Source organism: Thunnus thynnus, chromosome 8 (assembly GCF_963924715.1).
Source record: "Thunnus thynnus chromosome 8, fThuThy2.1, whole genome shotgun sequence".
In the NCBI taxonomy this organism is placed as follows: Eukaryota; Metazoa; Chordata; class Actinopteri; order Scombriformes; family Scombridae; genus Thunnus; species Thunnus thynnus.
This window is the reverse complement of record NC_089524.1, coordinates 19,870,114-19,891,211: the sequence shown is the minus strand read 5'-3', so window position 1 is coordinate 19,891,211 and position 21,098 is coordinate 19,870,114. Positions and strand designations below refer to the sequence as shown.

The 21,098-nt window shown below is 39.7% G+C and overlaps 1 protein-coding gene across 1 annotated transcript in view; it reads right to left on the bottom strand.

Annotated features, from left to right (window-relative positions):
- Positions 1-21,098, bottom strand: part of faf1 (Fas (TNFRSF6) associated factor 1) — a 64,291-nt gene that overhangs the window by 10,237 nt on the left and 32,956 nt on the right. The window contains exons 13-17 of the mRNA XM_067597018.1: positions 13,474-13,628; positions 7,893-8,029; positions 7,678-7,766; positions 3,675-3,755; positions 3,091-3,168 (exon numbers count right to left, since the gene is read on the bottom strand). Of these exons, the coding sequence (XP_067453119.1) occupies positions 3,091-3,168; positions 3,675-3,755; positions 7,678-7,766; positions 7,893-8,029; positions 13,474-13,628 (540 nt within the window). The remainder of the gene's footprint in view (positions 1-3,090; positions 3,169-3,674; positions 3,756-7,677; positions 7,767-7,892; positions 8,030-13,473; positions 13,629-21,098) is intronic.

The following is a 21,098-nucleotide window of genomic DNA, read 5'->3' as shown; positions in this document are numbered from 1 at the left end:
ACGCTATCCAAACAAGTATGACAGACAACCCAAGAAGTTGCTCCCACAGTCTGATTGCAGCACTGTTGCTTCACATTAATTAAAGGACCTTCCTGTCCTGAGAATGTTATTAAATTAGTTGCCCTGTGTCTCACCCTGTTCCCTAAAGCCTGGCGTAGCTCAAAAGGCTGCCAAGCAGCAGTTAGAGCCTGCTAAAAACAGACAAGTTTATTGCTGATGCTTCATGTTTTCTTGCTATTGCTCAGTCGCTCTCTTAGGGAAATCTGAGATTGAGTATGTTGATTATCGTAGAGTCTACCACAGATAGTTTAGTTTCATAACAAGCAACAAGCTGATAAGAGTCTATTTTACAGATGATACATTAGGAAACACTGTGTACACCACGGAGTGAGCGTGGCTTTGCTAGCACAAAAGACAACCATCAATTGTCATCTTCCGCAGCAAAGCTAATCAGCTCTCCTGTGTTCTAAAAACTGCGTTTCTGCCGCTCCCTCGAGCCTCCCTCTTCTTTCTACTTCAGCCCCTCACCTCCTCCTCCCTCTGCTTGTTGTTCTTGTTTGGCCAGCCGGGGAGCATATGCTGTGACAACACGCCCCGGCTTTATTTACACACCATAATGCAATTATATTTCATAAGAGTGTACAACAGTAGCTCATTAGCAGCTTCTGGTGTTGGGTGGGCAGGGTAGGGCGCGTGCCGCTCCGCCATCAGCTCCCTCAGGTATAAGAGCTGATGCTGACTGAGTTAAAGGGGCCTCCGGGGATGAACTAGCACACACACACACACAAATAACAGACAGAGTGTGTGTGTGTGGTGGTGGACATACAAATGTGGACAGACAGTCAACCACATACACAAGCATAAACACCCACACAAGTGAGAAGTAGCGTCCCTAAAGAAACCACAGGACACACGTCTGGTCGAGCCTCAGGCCCGGGCTGCTCCACACAAATAATCAGAAGCATCTTTCCATCCATTTATCTGCCTCTCCAGCTCTGCTCTACTAACCACAAAAAGCAAACAGATGACAGGTGGGGGGGAGGGGGGGGGCTGCACCTGACAGCCACACAACTATATGCTAAGACCCTCTGAAGGAGGTAAATAGTAATGTCAACCCATAAAAGCACAGGCAACACATACACCCAGCCTCCCCCCACAGTTCACCGGCTACTACTTTCATCTCCCTCTTCTTTGCACAAAGGCACAAAATCACAGATAAAACACTCCCACTAGCATTGTTCTCTCTCTCTCTGGTGGCTACTGATGTTTTTCTTGTGTCTGCAGTTTCTTTCATATACAAGGTTACGGCCTCAGAAGTCTCAAATGAATACATTAAAAAGATTGTTATGAGTTTTAAGGTAACAACAGTTACATTGTAGGTTTAGTGTAAGAGTCCAACTGTACTGCAGTGTTTACATATTAAAAATGTATTAAAACAGTATTGTGGTAAAATGTAATGAATATGAATCTGCAAAATGAAATGTTAGTAGCCTAAAAAGAATATCAAGAATAGCAATCAAATGTGTTGTCCTGATCTCTTGATTCTTTATGTAAGAAAATGAACATCTACATGGTCAGGGGTGGGTCCTTCTGGATTAAAATCTGCCACTTCTGAAAAGGGATAAAATGATAAAAGAAGCAGTAAACACGGTGAACTGTTTAGATCAAGAGCTACATTTATAATGTAATCTAACATTGAATGGGAATATGTCAAATAAAACGCTATCAATTTTCTCCTCCCACATCTATTGTAAATAGTGATGATTTTTTGGTCTTATGGATTTCCTTTATAGTTAGACTAAGTTTTTTTTCGAGCACATCAAGAACATGTTTGCACTCTTTTTCACCCAAACATGTATCTAAAAAAAACAACAAATTAATTGATAAAGAATGAAATCAATAAGTAGTGATAACTAATAAAAATGTATCCAATGTTTTTAATGCCCATCCTTATCTCCCAACTACTTTTCTATGTGTCAAGCTCATCAGCATTAGAAGTACACATAAAAACTAATCATGTGTACTACACATGTGCACTGCACTGCTTCTCATGTTGTGATACGAGGGCACCCATTTCCCACTTCAGGTTAACAAAAGTTTAAGAAACTGAAGTTGCCATTTTCTGGGCCCAGCAGCTGCTATTGGCTCTCATATTTGTAAGCATCTAAACTGTGGCACAAGTACAACACCAGTATGTTAGCTCAGGTGACACCATGGAAACCAGGAAGCTTGGGTACAGAGAAGTGATATAAGAAGGGCCATAGTGGCTATTGTTGTTTAAAACAAACAAAAGTGCACACACAGTTTGGTTGGTGGACTGCAGTGATATAATTAAGATGGCTCGGTCCGGTGCTCTTTTATTGTTGTCTGTTTAACTTAAGTGACAGATCACCTGAGGGAGCCGGGTCACCCAATACCTCCCAGTGCCCCAAGCCTTTCTGCTGTTGAGTAAACAACAATCAGTGAGGACTACACTGTATTACTATAGGGTGTAAAACAACATTGGTGCCATCCTCACAGACAATTATTCTTTTTCCTGTATGCGTGACAGTGTGTCTGCCTGTGTGTGTGTGTGTGTGTGTTTGGCCCCTCTTCACATACAATAATTGTTTTCAAGTGAATATGTGTGTTTGCTTAGGTTGTGTGTGTGTTTGTGTACTAGCCTGTGTACATGAATTGCCTGAGTCTTTTGTTCACTTTGGTTTCAATATGAGGTTGTGTGCTGTACCAGTGTAAAGCAGTTAAATAGAACAATAACAGTGTGTATGTAAGGTGACATTTACAGGGATGGGCTTCAGTGTAATAAGAATATTTCATTCTTCTAAAATGACTGTATGCCTGTTCGCCCACACTACACATGCTTCACTGACTGGCAGGCTTCACCAAAACCACAATCTAATTGACTCATTATTGTGAAGTGAGAACAAGACAGATTAAAAAAAAAAAAAAACGACAGCACAGTGGCACAAAACATATCACTGTGCACTGGGAAAACATATCACTGTTCAGTCCGGTACTGGTAAAGATGGAATATTAATTTGAGTAATTTGCATAATGTGAGTATGATGAGGATATGACTGTTCTTCTCACCTCCTTCTCCTCCTCCTGCTCCTTTCTCATCTGTTCCAGGCGAACCTGCTCGGCCTCTTCTCTCTCTTGGGCTTCTCTCTGAAAAAGAAAGAAATTCAATTTGTTAAATGGATGTAACGGCTTAATGGAAATTAAAAATTCTAACTGACGTGAAACGGTGAATGCTGACACTGTTTCTCACAGGTTGTCACTTTGCTTTGATGAAGCATTAGTGACGTTTCATTGGCAACCAAAGCAACTTGTTTTTCTAGCCAAGTTTTATGATATTGCAACTTTACTTGACTATTGCATAATTTCCAACCAATTGGTTATCAAGGCTATGATTCAGACTTTTTCTCCCTTTTGATTTTGTGAACAACCAAAACTCAGAGAAGCAAACATGTGCTGCTTTGTAGGTACCCTGAATTATAATTGATTAGCTGTTTTTTGTCATCACACTTTTGGCATTCAGTAGCATTAAATCAGGATTGCCTGAAACATTAAGAGCAAATTTAAATTGTGTACATGTATTTTAATATACCAAGCTAACTCATGCATGTGGTACAAGTAGACCAGTGTCTTAATTAGTTTTGTTTTGAAAGTACCTTCTTACGGTCAGCCTCTAGAGAAAGACGGTACGCCTCATCTTGTTCTCTCTTCACCGTCTCTCTTGCCTCACGCTCGTCCTGGGTAGACAGAGGGAGAAAGAAAAGTGGGGCCCATTAACTGACAACATAATAAAAGGATACACAAGAAGGACAAAACATATGAGCTGGATTGCCGGGTGTGGGAGCCAGAGAGAACTGAGCAAAAGAAAATGCAGCATGTCAAGTGTGGTTACGTACAAACACCAGGTATGAAAGAGTAGCACCAGAGGGGAATTCATTGTGACCGGGCTGTCATTTACCAGACCCTGAGCCTCCTTTATGTTTCCTCATCTCAGTTTCAACGTCCTTTTCTCTTTTATTCACTCTGCCTCTCTCTTCCTGTTTGTACAGAGGGAAGGGGACAGGCGGCCTTTCTCTGTCTACCTGCTGTGGCTACAAAGTGTTTTATAAAGACTGGGACCAAATACGAGTGTCCATTGTGTTAACAGTGCACAGCCATTAGTTTTCTCTTTTCTGAAGGCCCATGCTGTGTGCCAGCCCGGATATGGCAAAGTAAGCTTATTGTGATGATCAGAGGGCCACTGTGCAGCTAAACAGTGGCTAAGCAAAACAACAGTGTGTATTGTCGTATTGAATCAGAAAATGCAAAGGATACATTTGTGCTTTTGGCCTGTATAATAGACGAACCCTGAAAGGAAACTGTAAAAGAATGGTAGAGAGAGACAAAAGCATCAAAAGTGGCTACCGTCAATAGACTGGCTCTGAGTCACGCAAACGAGTCGCATAGTAATTCATTGTCTATATTCATTTTGTACAGGGTGTTATACATTTTCAAATGCACCGACTGCTTTGAATGACCTAATGTGCATGAAAGGCATGACATGAAGCGTTAAATCACCGTGTATCTGCTCAAACACAATGTGATTTTAAAGACCTTATAAAACAGATTTTCTACATCTATATCTTGGCTTCTCATCAAGTTGACTTGTCTTCTAGTGGTGATAATAAACTATTGCTTTAGTGCTCCGAAGTCAGAAATGCAAGCTGTCATGCATGTTGACGTTTGCTCAAAAATAACAAATAATGGAAAGTGTTGCAAAAAAAAAAAATCTGTTTTTATTTGCTGTTCAATTTTGGAAAAAAGTGGCCTAGTACTACATTAACAGTTGCAACTTTTTACTGGATCTGGGCTGTTAGTCTTTTTGTGGAGCTTGGATGCTCCTTTAATGTTTATATGTGTCTCCCCTGAGTACTTCAGTGTCTTATACACCAAAAGATATGCATTTGGGCATTTAACAATACTCTTTTGACCAAGATACTGACCTCAAATTATACATGTGCTGTTTCCCACATAAAGTATTTTGCTTTAAACAACTGAATTCTCCAAAAACAGTATACTGGTTAGTTGATTAGTTCTGGCTGGATATAAAAAGCATGTGAAACGACCGAATAACGGCCCGTGATGCTGACAGATGCAGACCTTCAGTGAGTAGTCAGTTGATTACTAACTACTAAGCTAAAACACAGACAACCATTGGAATGACTGGCGTGTCAGTAAGGATGGTTGAAGTCACAATGTGGCTGTCCAGCTGTTCCTTTTCCAGACAGACACAAAAGTCACTGTCAAAGTGGAATGTCTGCGCTGGCTGGATGTCTGTGTTCATGTCTGAGTTTGCCCTTAGAATGGTGAGGTGGGGAAAAAAGGAGAAAAACAGAAAGAAAGAGAGAAGGAGGGGAGATAGAAAGGAGAGGAGGAAAATTCACCAATAACTGAGAGATGATACAGTGAGGATAGGATTAGAGCAGTGTCAAGATTGACTTCACCCTGGAGATACGATTGATCCTGTCAGATACAGGATATACTCAAATCCTGTGGTTATTGGTACTAATAATGAATAATCACACTAGTGCATTATGCTTTCATCATCACTTATACTCTCTACGCTGTCTTTTTGTGACATTTTCACAAGCTATTTCCTTCTGGCGGGCAGCACCTGGGTAATCATTACACATTATTACCCTTTCAGAACAACTTAACTATACACTTTATGCCATGGCAAATATGATTTCTTATCTGTCTGACAGATATCAGCCAAGTTGTTGCAAGGATTATAAAATGAGTGATACCAACCCAGTAATCATATTCTATTAGTTTGTGATGTTCCCATAAATATAAAGAAAGACAAGGAAACTGAAAGCCAGCAATGGACGTCTGTTCAAATTCTCGTTTGCTTTTTCTTCAATGAACTAATTCCTGATTTAAATCAAAATTTTGCCAATGTTAGACTGATAATTTAGGCAAAGTGAGAACTCCTGCTTATTTGTTAAATGAAAAAAAAGTTAATATACTGTAAATGTGTATATATTTATATGTATCAAAATTATCCTTTTGGTATTGGCATTGAAATTCAGGTATCATATTGGCAGTAATATGAAAACATTGAGAAGGATACCTAGCCTTATGTATGAAACAGCAGCAGAGTACACTTCATGTTTCACACCATCTGATCTGACACATGTACATACTCTGAATACTTCCTGTCTTTAATGATTATTTGAAGGGTGACAAGAGTGGCAAATCCAAAATGAAGCCAGAGCATTGTAGCAATAATGACAACACAGAGAGAAGAGCTGTCACTCAATAGTAAGTAACTCACCTGAGGAAGTTTAACCCTCAGGGTGTGTGTGTGACAACACTCATTCCTTATCCGCCCTTATCCACCGTTCCCATAACTGAGATGCTATGACTTTTACATTCGCATTGTTAGAGAGGCTTGCTGTTTGGCTGACTGACTCTTTAAATGTTAAACTTCTAACATAGTGTGACATCTGTCATCTGTAGATACAGTAGTCAAAAAAGAGGCACAACGATGTTAAAGAGAGGTTGACAGAAAAGTGTGGGAATAAAAGAGAGACCATAACAAAGAACTGACACACATGTAAGAAGGAAGAATGAGTCTTAGTAATGATCACAAATCAAACTTAACTAAGTGAATCTTTGGATAAGTTTGTCAGTTAAATTTTCTATTAAAAATGTGCCTCTTAGTCTGTCTGCAGAGACTGTATATTCTACATTGTTTTTAATTCTTAAACCTCCGAACATAAGTTATTATTATGAAAGAAAAAACACAGCTTGGCAGGATTATTCTAATACTCTGCAGGCTGAAAACCTGCCTGGACAGAAACACGTAATGTGTCATTCATTCTCTGAGTAAATATATACTTGAAGGAAAGCTAACTCTGATAGCTAACAGTGACAATGACATGAATGGTTAAGAGGGTCAGGTGAAAGTCTTTGACGGTGAGAGGACCCCCCTGTTATACTGTCCCAGATTCCTGTCTATGAAATGAAAGAGTCCCTCACTGTCTTCTATGGAGTGTATTCCTCAATGGTGTTTGTCCACTTTCTATTGGAGTAAAAGAGGTAGTTGACAGACACAGTGCAGCACAGTGTTACCTACACACTGGAGCGAATGGGAGACGAGTCCTGCACCTATGACCAAAGACTGCAGTTGGCACAGTAAACTTGAACTAAATAGGAAAGAGGTGAAACGGTTAAGAACTCTCTGTGTGTCATTCCATGTAAGCCATAACAATGTCTTCTGATCTGTCCCAGCATGTTGCTATTTATCTATTAGGCGGAAGAAGAACTAAAAACACTTCCCTGTACCTGATGTGAAGTAACAGTCAGTTTTTATGAATGTGTCTTTATCCATAAAGGGTGAGAAAAAAAAGGGTTTCAAACAAAGGTGTAAATAAAAGAAATAGGAAATCAGTTGACACAAAAAGTAACAGACTGGCCTCTCCATGCCATTGAACTCACCAATACGAAGCCGATTCTTTCATTTCACAGGAAAAAAGTTCCATCACGCATGAGCGAGTCACAGATAGTTATTTCAAAATAACTATAAAATAAGCATTTTCTACATCTCTAAGAATCAGAGCTTGACATTTGTGTTTCGCTGCAGTCTCAGGCTTCCTGGCTGTGTTCAAACCTCACCTCATCTTTGATGTCCTCTTGTTGCTGTGCTGTGAAGATCTCCATTGCTCCCATTAACCTCATCATCAGCTCGTCCACTGTGGTATTGCCTGAAGATGGAAAACAATCAGTCACAATCTACACTGTGTATTTAAATCTCTGTTTTCACATTAATCACTTAAAAATATATCTATAGATAGTACAGTTTATCATATTATCAATAAAGTAATAATTACCTTGAATAACATTTAGAACTTCGTTGGATGTGCGTTTGCCCATGACTATAAGGAGCAGAGGGAACTGGTCTGTCTTGTATGTCCGTATAGTCTGTGTCACTACACTGCCAAAGTGCCTCGTACACATGGTGAGTAGTCTGAAAGACACAGAAACAAATACACTTCAATTTATTTTTTATTCTATTTCATATTTCGTATGACTGTTCTTCCTCCGTACTGAACACATTTTCTCTGAAAACAACTGCAACAGAAAATAAATAGAGCCATCAAGCAACAAGACACAAACATAAACACACAAACATGTACATACACACGCTCACACTTCTATAACAAATGGAAAATAATGCGTACACCTGGGCTTTCAGATTGCAGCAGAAAAGAGAAATACACACAACTCGTGGCATTAAGGACTTTAAAACCAATTCTGCTTTTTCTTATTCCATCAGACTGACATGCTATCTCAATTGGAACAGCAGATGAATTAGTATTCCTCACCAGACACCCAGAATTGATAGGGCAGAAGAGGATTTCTTATTCCATTACAGAACTTTTTAAATTAACATTTCAGGTAGGGAAAAGGGTAGCAGGCAGCCAGGGCCCTGCCAAGCTCCTTTTAAATGTCATAATATTAATGAATTGCTATAGACTGAATGCAAATATAGATTAGCTTTTTCTCCTGCCTTTTAATAAGATCTACTTTAATAACTGGCTGGTAAAATAGAGCAGTAATGGAATAGATGGAGGGAGAGTGGGTCAGAGGAAGAGGATGAATGGAAGGGATGCAGTCTGAGAGGGGGTGTAACTCATTAAAACATGAAGCCAAAGCTGAGGGAGTTACTTATAGACTTCTCAAACTGTGAAACGGAGCTCGCTGTGGTACTTTTTAAGTACTAATCGTACAAATACATTCTCAAAATATGGATGACAGACTGAGAGAAATGCTAAAAAAGCAGAACTGCATTTAAGATGCTTTGGGAATATGAATAAATCAAAACTTCAACAAACGCTGAACTTTGAGTGACCCACGTTTTGCTATGAAGAAGTCGGGTACCCTAAATCCTACTGATCATTTTATCCTAACACTTGTCCCTGTTCAAACCTCGACCCGCGCAGACCATAACAATAGCCTACAGGGAAACTCTAACCTGTAATGAAAGGCCAGAGAACAATGGACACTAACTTGAAGGGTAACTCAATCTTAAATCTCCCATCAACCACAAGCCATCCTGCTTGGGTTTCCTATCGCAAAACTAAGGAAGTCAGTCCACCACAGTAAAAAAATCATCATCACAACATAAAAACAGCTCAATCTAGAAACACAATGTAGACCTAGCTTGTATCCACTGTTACTAAGGATTAGAAAAATGCTGTAATCAGGATATGAAGCACTTAAAAATCACACTATAGAACAAGTACGGACACAACACCGAGGGTAGGAGGAAGTCAAGCTACTCCAGGAGCTGAGGTGAACAGTTCAGCACAGTCTCATCCAGCCATAAGATAACATGGTAAAGAATGTAGCCTAGTCTGTACCAGACCTGTGGCCTTTAAAAACCTTCAGGGGTAACTAAACGTAGAGGAAACACCTGCATGAAACTTGCAACTAATGTGAGTTTAAGGTGCTGCTCCAATGACTAATGTGATTGACAGCTTCTAATTTGTCACCTATCCCATCTCCATCTCTCACTGCACATCCAGACAGCTAAAATAGTTAATGTTTCCCTGAACTGTCACCTCGCATTTCTTCACATCAAAGTGGTGCGTGAAGATGCGAATAGACTGGTAAGACCTGACATTTGCTTCACTGAGCAGCTGATGAGTCAGGCTAGTACAGTAGCACTGCAGGGAATATTTTTGCCAGCCACCTGTATGGGAGTATGTATGGGAACCGGATGCTCTGATAGCTCACTGTGTCATACACACTTTGTTTCAGAGTGAACGTGGACATGTTTTGATTTGAAAATGACATTTTGTTCTTCGTCTCAACTAGTTATGCTTTCAGGCAGGAGGATGTCAAGAGGAGAAGTCAAGTGTACAAAACAGTTTGTCCCAGCTGGTTAAAACACCAAGTTACACTTAAAGGTCATTTAAGAATAACATGAACACCTGTATTTCAGGGTCACTGTGTTGCATCGCACCACATTGTTCAGGTGTTCATGTTATTGTCTGACCCTTTTACAATGTCTCTTTAAAGAAGAATTAGCATGAAAATAATTTCAAATAATGATAGCGTGGACTACATGTGTAATAGATTTGAGGAAGCATGACAACACACACTCATAATATGGTCTAAGCCTTTCAGTACTGATAGTTTCAATATTTGCCATGACAGTACAGCGCCTGTACAATATATCAGATTCATTTCCCATGGGTGACAATTACACTGGCATCCAATCAGCGAAACTGCATTTATGCATAATTAATCATTTAACTGGGAGGCCTGTGAGAATACAGAGAGCTAAGCAACAGGCACATTCCAATATCAGCAGGTTCATCAAACACACACACAATCAGGATACCGTTTTAACAGCCTGTGTGATTGATGCCAATCACCAGTCACTTTGGATCAACCAGAGAGCGTGAGAATCCAGAAACACGGTGTATGTGTGAGTGAGGGAGTGTGCACATGTGCATGCATGCGTTAGCAGCAAAGCTGTGACTAGCTGTGTGTGATGAAAAGCTCCAGATGTTGCCTGCCTTTTAATGTGCAATAAAAAGGCTCAGCTGGGGCAAAAAGCAAAGGAGGCCAATGGGAGAGAAAGGAGAGTGGAATGAAGGAAGGAGGGAATTCCCTTAAAAGAAATAATGGAGGGGTGAGGTCAGGGTGTGAGTCTTTCTTAAATGGCTCCTACCAGAGGGCAGGCTTAACTCTGGAGGTTCTGGGGAGAGGGAGAGAGTTGAGGTGGTGGGATAAAGAAGAGGGAAATACAGAAAGATGGAAAGATCAGCAAGGAGATGAGAGGAGGAAGAAAAGATGTAGCAGAAAGATGAGGGTAGTTGGAGAACGGAGGCTTGTCCTGGGCACAATGACAAACCCTCAGCAGGTCCATCTTTACAGCCACATCTCCACAGCTCAAAACTTGAGCATGCAGAAGATTTGATCATCTGTCACATGTTGCAGAAATTCATATTCTTCAAAAAATAATTCACAATCTGGTGAAAAACATCCATCCTAATAGCTAGACCTGTGTAATAAACAGGTGCTGCACAGACCTGTCAATTATCACCACAGACTGCTGGAGCTGCACACAGACTTTGAGCGTAAATGGAGAGATAGAGATGTTTGGACTTCAAGGGAGTCCTTCGTCTCCCACTGACCCTCTATTCAGACAGCTTAGTCAAGATTGCCCAATCAGGGGCCTCACCATGCAAACACAACGCCTTTTGTTAGCATGCAACCTCAGAGCTTCAAAAAGAGAATGAAGTTGAAGAGAGAAAAAGAAGACAGAGATACAGGGTGTGAGCAATGGAGTGAGAGCTGAATGCCAGCAATTAAGGACAAGTCCACACAAATGCGAATAGATTTGAAAACGCTGTTTATGTGTCAAACGGGGTTCCCTCCACATGAGCATTTTTAGATCATTTTCTAAAAGCGCACTGTCCTCAGTAAAAGTGGCAAAACAAAGATCTCATCCTCTGTCTTTGAATTCTGAGATTTGCTGGCTTTAAATTGAAAAAAGAAATACAACAGTAAGTGATGAGATGGAGCAAAGCACCAATAAAAATGTCATTAACCTTCCCTAAGAGAACTATTAAAACAATGATACTGGGACGAGATAGATAGTGACATGTTCCAGACAGCTCAGCTTCGTGAACAGGGTATTCTGGCAGACTGCAGACCCCTCTGCACACAGTCAAGCTGCTCGCCTACTGAAATGCATTAAATATCCTCTTTATTAGATACACCACGGTATTAATGCAAACAGTCCACTCCTCCAGACGGTTAGTGACATATAAATAAAACATAAGGATTAAGCCTGCAGTCAGGGTTGGGAGGTTCAGTTATTGCTCTACTAATCTCTACAGTACGCTGAATGCAATACTAAACAAAGTATTGCAAAGATTCTGATAAGTGCCAGGATCTTTGAGGGCTGTTGTCTAAAAATATTAAAAGGACAATTCATTTTTTTAACAACCTGGGCCATCATTCCCACGTTTAATCAAAACCGGTTTCTCATTATAGCTTCATAAGGAGACTCCAGTGAATAGCAATAGAATCAATCTGTTGTAGCAATTTGAGAAACAGGTAATATTTTATACTGTACGTTCACTTTTGTTTTTACATTAGAATATTTAACATCTGGTTTAAACTGGACTGCTTTCTGATCATTCATGTTGTGACACTGCATAGACCGCAGAACTACTATACTGGATTTAATTATATTATACAGGTTTTCCTATTATTGGGCCTCATTCACAAACAGTGCGTACGCACAAATCTGTGCTTAAACTGTGCATACGAACGTTTTATAGTCAATAGTCAATATTTATTCAATGTAAAGAGTTTATTAGAACCACAGTTATTTAAAAAATGATTGGTCCTAAATACACAACATTTAAAAGTATGAAATTGCTAATCATACACAATTTATTTACTAATTATAAAATTAATAGCTAAAATGTTGTAATCCATAAATCATCATCATAAATGTAATGAAATTATTAATATATTGAAATATCCTGTTCCCACTTTTAGATGACAATAGCTTATATATTGGAATTTCCATATATGGATTGTGACAGCAATTAATTTCTCCCAACAGATTTGGTTGTGATATATGCAGCTGATTAAGCAGCAGCCTGTTCAGTGTTTCTCACAGCCTGATGTAACATGATGCACACCTACCAGTAGTAGATATTTATGTAGATCAATTACATAGATCTACACATTTACCAACTTTTTATTTTGTTATAGACGTACTGCATGGTAGTGGTGCAACAGGTTTGCAGGCTGTATACAGGATTCACCATCAGGCGCCAAACGGTTGTGCCAATGACATGTTTACCAGCCAAATCTGCCTTTTCTGGCTTCTACTTCTGAAACTATTGTTTACATTTCACTAGCGGTAAAGTTTTTTTTACATTTTTACCATCATGACCCTCTTTGCAAAGAGTGACAGCTCTCTCCACTGCTGCACTGCACCGACAGAGCTTCCCTTATATGAAGAAACAAAGGCATGGTAGGATGCTAATTACCGATAGCGGGTGATTGCGAGGGCAATTTAGAATGATTCTGATTCACTAACATACGCTAACAGACGGTAATTTTGTTTGTACGCTTATTTTGTGCCCAAAGTAAGAACATTTCTATGTACATATTGGTGAATGAGGCCCCATTGTGTCCACCTCATGTAGGTGTTCAGTACCAATTAAAATAGGGATGTATATTTCAGTAAAAATTAACAAATTATATGCATTATGGTTGTTCTGTGTTCTGCAAAATGTTTCTTATTTTCAAAAATATGTGTATTAAACATGAGAATGTACTGAACTAGGTTGTTTCCTTATTCAAACCGTAACCACACCATGCCTTGTGGGTCATCTGAAAATAATCAAACTGCCCTCTGGTTGACTTTGGTACCTGGCTTTGTTAGCTTCTTTAGTGACGTCCCAGGCCCATGTGATGAAGTTCTGGCTCAGGTAGGAGACAATGGAGTCGGCACACATCATTTGGGAGCAGAAGACGTTGCTGAGGACACTGTCATCGTTGTGGAGGTAGATGGCCAGCAGCTTCCTCTGTGGAGAGGAGCAGAACGGAAAAGAGAGTTAAAGGTAGAGAATGGAAAGTTTAGAGCAAAATGTACAACCCTCCTGATATTTTTGTGCCAGGTTCGAAAGGGCCATCACAACAGTTTTTTGATTGGGAGTTGATTCAGTGGTAAACAACAAAATTATAGAGTTGGTTTTTAACAGATATTATAAGTTTGTGTGTGAAAAAGAATATTTTTTGCTATCAAAACTGTAATCCTCACTAGAAATGAAAAAAAAAAGATTTGTCTTTATCTGTAGTATGAGATCTCACCATGTGTGGTTGTCTCATCACTGGAGAGACATTTCCACATTACATGACCATAAAATGACACGAGAGACCACCGAGTCCAGAGCCAGCATGACCTCTACAGACAAAAGCCACCACTGGCAAAAAAGCAAATACCACACAAAATCAAATGGTGAGCGGTGTAAATAAAACTTCTCTTGGAGGCGACGAAGATATGGAGAAAACAAAACAGACAAATCACTCTATTTATTTTACACCAAATGCCAGCAGCCTGTTCAGGTTAGTAGCGGCAGGGCCAGACAATATTGACGAAGCTCCAAATCCAAGGATATTGACACCATCATATAAGCCTGGCAGATTCTCCCTACTGACAATCTAATTAAAAAACAAACACACCCACAAACATAAAAAGGTTCCAGAGGACAATGTTGGAAATAATGCTCTCTAAATTACATGTCACTTCTCTTGCTATCAAAGAACAAATAAGAAAAACTCTCTAAGTCTCCGCTTAGTTCATTTTTAACCACAACTGCGAAGGGGGAGTCAAGGGGTCTGTTTCTCAGGAGTAATACTCTAGGCTACGTGCGACAAAAAGCAAAAAATCTACACAGGGCGTAGAAACGTGAAGGGAAGTGAAAGAAGAAGTTGTGCTATACTGTGGCCTGTGTAGAATAGGAATGGGAGAGCACTGCTGTGTTTGCTCAACGATTAGTGCTTTAGAATAATCTCCAGGGCTCCTAGAGAGAAGGAGCTGGGGACTCATTCATGGGGCCAATTCAACGGCCTGAAAAGATTAAACACTCATGCTGAGAAGACAAGCAAATTCAGTCTTAAGAGAGGAATGAGTGTGAGGGGAGGGAGAGTTTTACGACATGAAAAAAAAAAAAAAAAAAACCTGATACACGCTCAAACACTGACGTCCCAACACACATGCACAGATGCACAAACTTAACTCTGTGGTACCCACATGTGAAGGACTCACACTCACACACATGCATGCTCAATTAGAGCAAGTGTAAAGGCTAATCAAAGTGGGCATTTTGGCCAACTGAACTCCTTCATCTTAGTTAAACTGTCCATACCCCTCTGTTCCTTCTCCGCTTTCAAGTCAGATCTTTTGTATTGCCTGTCGTAGCAGGGAGGAGCAAATCTCCTGTTCAGCTAAATTACTAGGTCCAACCTGAGCTAGATAGTGACCCCATAGCCCTTCCTCACACCTGTTCACCTAAATTTAAGCTTGCTTTGTATGTATGCATGTGTGTGAGAGAGGGAGAGAGAAAGACATTTCACACAGAACATCACTGTTAGCATTAACTGTATAATCAATGCTCCTCTCAGTAGAGATTTTGAGTCATCACATTTAGTAAAAAATTGTATAATTTTTCAAATTTACAAATCCAGTGTTTAACTAGTTAAGCAAAACCTCATAGGCTTGAATTGAATGTTTTGTATTAAATGAGGCCTCTGAAAGATTAGTGCTAGTGGTCAATAAAACACTACTCTGTAACTACCATCCTGGGTTTTGGCCTTACCGCCCTATGAATTCAACATGACAGTACAGCCAAGCTGAAGTGGCTGACCATAAAGTAACACACTGTTTGTCTCTGTCACAGTTCTCATGGTGCAACTGGTCTATTTAAAGAACACTGTAAACATTATGTCCCAAACATTTGTTTCTGATCATTCTTGGGGTTTTTTAAAAAGCAGTGCTTGTCAGAGCCACAGAAAGTAACATGTCCAAGCATTATAGCACTTCAGTCTTTTGATCTGCTCCCAGTAATGTTCAAATGTCGTAAAAACCATTCAAGTTCTGCAACAATAACACTTGCTATGAAATATGTCTCATCCAGAAAAACAAAACAAAACGTGGCATTTTCTCCCAATATCTTCCAAAAAGCATAGTTTTCATAACACCTCCTTCACAGTTTAAGTATTGATTAATAGATAAAGCACACACAACATCCCTATATATATTTTAACCTCTTCAACTCCTCTCCTCCCTACCATAGAACCATTTTTGGGGATCTTTAGGGGGAGATAGCAGGTCAACAGTATATGCCACATAGAAGTTGTATACATCATCTGAAAGCTAGGAACTTGAAGATTAATTTGAGATGCAGCTCAGCACTGTGTCAAGTTTTTCTATTCATAAATATGTTATAAACACTGTGTTTTGGTTAGGCGCCTATTCAAATTTTAGAACTTTATGACAGAAATATATGATGGCCATTCCCTGCTCATTTATGTGTCATAAGTTGGGTTGATGACATTTGTTGATTTGGTGCAAAATTTAACTATTTTTGACCACTCAATAATTGATAAAAATCCGTCCAAAATACCACATTAAGACACCAAGACTTTGAGGAACACCACCGAAAAATTCATGCTGTGATTGGTAGTATAAACTTTTGACATTTGGAGATTTCTGTAAGAATTGCATTTTTTTTTGAGGTCTCTAGTTTGTGGTTGTAAAGTTTCATGAGGCTGTGATTATTCTTGAGGTCACAATAGGTCATTTTATAAAGTGAGGTCAAGTTCCAAAAAATGGTCTCACTACAATGAAATGGCTACTATGGGGACAAACATCCTCACACATGAATACAGTTTGGCTCATTGAATCCACAAGAGTCTCTGCTTTCCAGTCACACCCAATTTATGTAATTCCATGACTGTTTAGGGACCCCAGTATGCAGAAATATTCAAACACACCATTTTTTTATAATAGGCAAAAACAACACATTTATACTGCATGCAAAAGACTGCATGGTTTTTGCCCCAAACTGCATGGGATTAGCATAAAGTGGGCATGTCTGTAAAGGGGAGACTCATGGGTACCCATAGAACCCATTTTCATTCAGATGTCTTAAGGTGAGAGGTCAGGGGACCCCTTTTTAAATTGGTTATGCCAGTTTTTCCCTCAGCAAAATTTAGTCTAAGTTTGGAGTGTTATTTAGCCCCCTTCCTGGCAAGCTATCATAACATGGTTGGTAGCAGTGGATGCCTTAGATCTTTTAGTCTAGTTTCATTTGATATCAGTGTCTTCTCTTCTAGCCTTAAAACTGAGCCCACTACAGCCTCTGAAAAACAGTAATATCAGCCAAGGATGCTGGCGTCCTTATGGAGTTTAAGAGGTTAAGGGACAATCCAGGACGAACCTTACAATTATTGAAAAATAACACACGGTGGCGATGACGTGGAGCTACTGGACTCCTAACTGCAGAGGTTGGAGTGGATTATCCTGCTTATACCATTGCAACTTGACAGTCATCAATATATGAATAAAATGTATTCATATTTTGTATAATACACTCACTAAATTAATGCTTTGCCCCTGTACTATATTTTTCAACATTAGAATAAACTGCCTGCATGGTCATAGAATAAAAAAAACATTAATCTTTCTATGTTATTATAATGTTTCAAAACATTCTGGTGGTTGGATAATGCAACCCAAGGACAGGGCTTTCTGACAGTGAGTGAAATTATATTTTTTATGCAGACTTGCTATATTATTGGCTGTGTCCACAATCACTCCAGATTTACTCCCTGGTGCATTTGTAAAATGTAAGTAATACATAATGCCTTCAAAATATTTCACAATGGAATAAAGAATATAACACCCATAGCCTGTATATTACTTCTTATTAAAAATCAAATAATCCCTTGCAACAAGCTCTTTACGACAAGATGTCACATGAAGTCACACTCACAGCACGAGTACATGCAGATGAACAATACATATATGACACTGTCATATTGTCAGGAATTATTTTTGACTTTGAAACTCTTAAATCGAAGTGGATGATATTTGTGTCACATCAAGAAGAGGCTTTTAATCATTCATTGGTACAGTATGTTTAACAGAGCCATGAGACACAAGTGTATAAGACACAGATATACACAGAAAGGTACAGGGGGAGGAAGAACAGAAAAGTCCAGATAGTGATTATTCTACAGATGGCAGCTCAGTCTGGAAAAGCAAACACTTCAAAATGAAGAGCTCAAATGACTGATCTAATGACCTCACAAGCACAGTGGGAAAACACATTCAGATCGATGACGAACCACACACGAGGCTCTCCGTACCCTGCTGAAAACATCTTTATAACAGAAACATTGTCAAATTTTAATCCCTCTAAATCTGTGACTGAACTAATCAAGCGTATTGCCATCTTTGAATTACATGCTTAAGACTGAGTGTCTTTTGAATGTGTCCTGTTCGTCTACTAATGGCTGGGAGGATAAACTGTGGGTTGAATATATTCACATATAGAAATATTTATAGATAAGCTTCCCACATTGTTTAACATTTGTACTATACATCCCTTTATTTTTAATCTATCTATTAATGAGCATCAAGTGATCATTTCATGTGCAGTTAAGAAATCATGACTGGGTGCTGCTTGTGATTTACAGCCGTAGATCTGATAGATATACATACATCAATATGCCATATGCCATCCTGGTTCGCCAGTGCTCTTTCCTCTTGACTCTGCAAGGCTATTGCTGGGTTTTAAAGCGGATACTTGGCAGTGATAAATCCCCGGACTCCCCTCTCCAGCAAGGCTATGAATTTTGATGCGTCTTTGTGTGTGGCAGACAGGAGAGAGGAGCGGAGAGCGGAGGAGAGTGGGGTTAGAGTGATTAACCACTGCGTTGATGGGGATTTAGTGAGGATCGTGGTTAGTGATGGGTGGCCTATCTCTCTGGACGCTCTGACTAACCACTGATCCCCAAGAGGGTTCAGCTCAGCTCAGCTCAGCTCTGCAGCCCAAAGCATTTTCATTAAGGATGGATTGAGTTTATCTCAACAGTCCCCCAACACACACCTTCAGAAACACTTCATCAAATGTAGTGTTTTGCTTAGTGATTAGCTTCTCCCAGGCTTTTAGAGAGTGAGACTGATTCCTCTGTTTATAAACCCACCGAGTAGTCCCCCTTCAGTCAAATCTGCCCTATTCCAATATCCCCTTAATGAAGTAGGCTCTTTCTGCCATGAGGACACAAAAACTAGATTCCTTTTCAGATGGAAGCAGAGAGCAAAGGATGGGATGGATAAATGGAAGAAGGGGCGGTGTAATCGTGCACATATGTTACTGTGTAATGAAACCGTCAGCGGCGGCATGTTTTGGCCTGTCGTCTAGGACGGTTGTGACAAAACAGGACAAACACCGAGCAGATCAAAATAGCTTCTGTTTTCTTGTAAAATTCTTTGTGTATATCCAGCTTCCCTAAAGTCACTCTAACTGTGGCACAGTTGGCGGGCTAAATCAAGCTCACCCAGACTAAAACAAAATACAGTGAAAATGAATACTATTTTGCCCCTGAGCTGTCTAGAGCATAGTGGTACAGTACAGAGTGTGTGAACACCAGGGAGAAATCGGCCATATTGAGCTGGCTTAGGAGAGGAGATCAGCTGGGAAGCAGGCAAGACGCCAAATTTCTCTTTACGTTTTTCCATCTCTGTTTATTTCATACTCTCTCCATCTTTACCTTCACCTTGCAACCTCTCAGACTCTTATTCCTCTCACTCAGCCTCTTATTTTGAGTCACTCTTTTTGCACTCTCCTCTCCATTCAGATCATGTCCTCTGTATCGTGCCCCCGCTATCTTGTATTCCACCCTCCCTCCCTCTCTGTGTGCCGGGTGATCTGAACCCCCCAAACATCTTGCTGTGTCCTCACAGTCTAATAAGGCTGTAATCCACACAAGCTGTCAGTTGATACAAGCATCCTTAAAAGGACAAAAGCCGAAAAACAAGAGGGAAAAGTGGACAGCTAAAAATAAAGCCTCAGCTGTCAGGGTGAAAATTTGATGAGGGTTTTGATGAAATTATATCAATGTGGCTGCAAAGCCTCCTTCACACAGCATGACACAGAGGGTAGATGAATAACAGTAAACACAGTATTAAAAAGAAATTCAACTTCAAAGTAAATAAGTCATCAATGCCAACGCACTACAAAGGAAGATCATTTAAGACTGCGTGAAGAGTGTCAGTTTTTATCAACCTGGTATATGCTGTAAATGTCAATCATATCCACATTGGTTAAATTCCTCTGTGGCATTTTAGTTTGTCTGTGTTTGGCATATGTTGTTATGATTTTTTAGACTGTTCCCCTTAATTTTGCATATTTTGCAAGTTGAGATTATTAGGCCTCTACTATATGGAGTTTTCTGTTAGTCAAAATGCAATCCATTAACTGATTGCCAGACCTCTGTTATAAATGCTGCTAACTGGCATGCATTCATTGTGTTTCTGTGGTTTTACTACATAAAAAATATACATATACAGAGTGCCCTGGCAGCCTACTGGTTAAGATGCATGCCATATAACCGCAACGTCTGCGGTTCAAATCCAGCTGTGGACCTTTGTTGCGTATCACCCCCTGTCCCCCTCTCCCTTCAATTCCTGTCAGCTCTCAACTGTCCCTGTAATAAAGTCATTATATCATTACACACACACACGTATATATATATATATATATATATATATATATATATTCCAATGTCAATAATAAACATAATGTAGAATGTATGGGATTGCATTAGATTGCACAGGTGTATTTATTGAAGTGGTCCCACTGCACTGGGACTCATTGTAGCCCTTTACTAGTACCTGAAGCAATACAACACACCAATGCAGCCCCTTGCGTACTACTTTAAGTTGGAATGAGGCAAAAGTCCCCTAGTGCCAATATCTCAGAAGGACCACCAGACCTCGTCAACAATACAAACTTACGAGTGAGTACTGATAAGAATCAAAATCCCTGGCAAAGTATCACACCGTACATATCTTAAATTGTGTGTTGACAGGGAAATTTTTCTAAACTAACTATTTCTCACTGGCCCTCAGGAGAGGAAGAACCATTCTACAATTTATTGGAGCTTGGAAAAGCATAGACCAGGCATATACTGAAATTGGTTATAATACTGACCATTGTGTTTTAAATTCCCACCAGCTCTGTAATGAAGGAGGGGATATGAGAAATGCAGTATCTCCCTTGACAGATAGAGAATGAATAATATCCTGCTCACTCTATGTTCCTGCTCTGTGTTGTCTTAAGCTAAGAAAACTGCCCAAAAAGGCAGTGGCTAGACTGACATGCAATGTTGAAACTACATCAAGTAGGTATGACATCAGTGCAAAAGATTCAGACTCGCATAAGTAACATCAGTACCTCGTATCTTACACATAGACAAAATTAAAT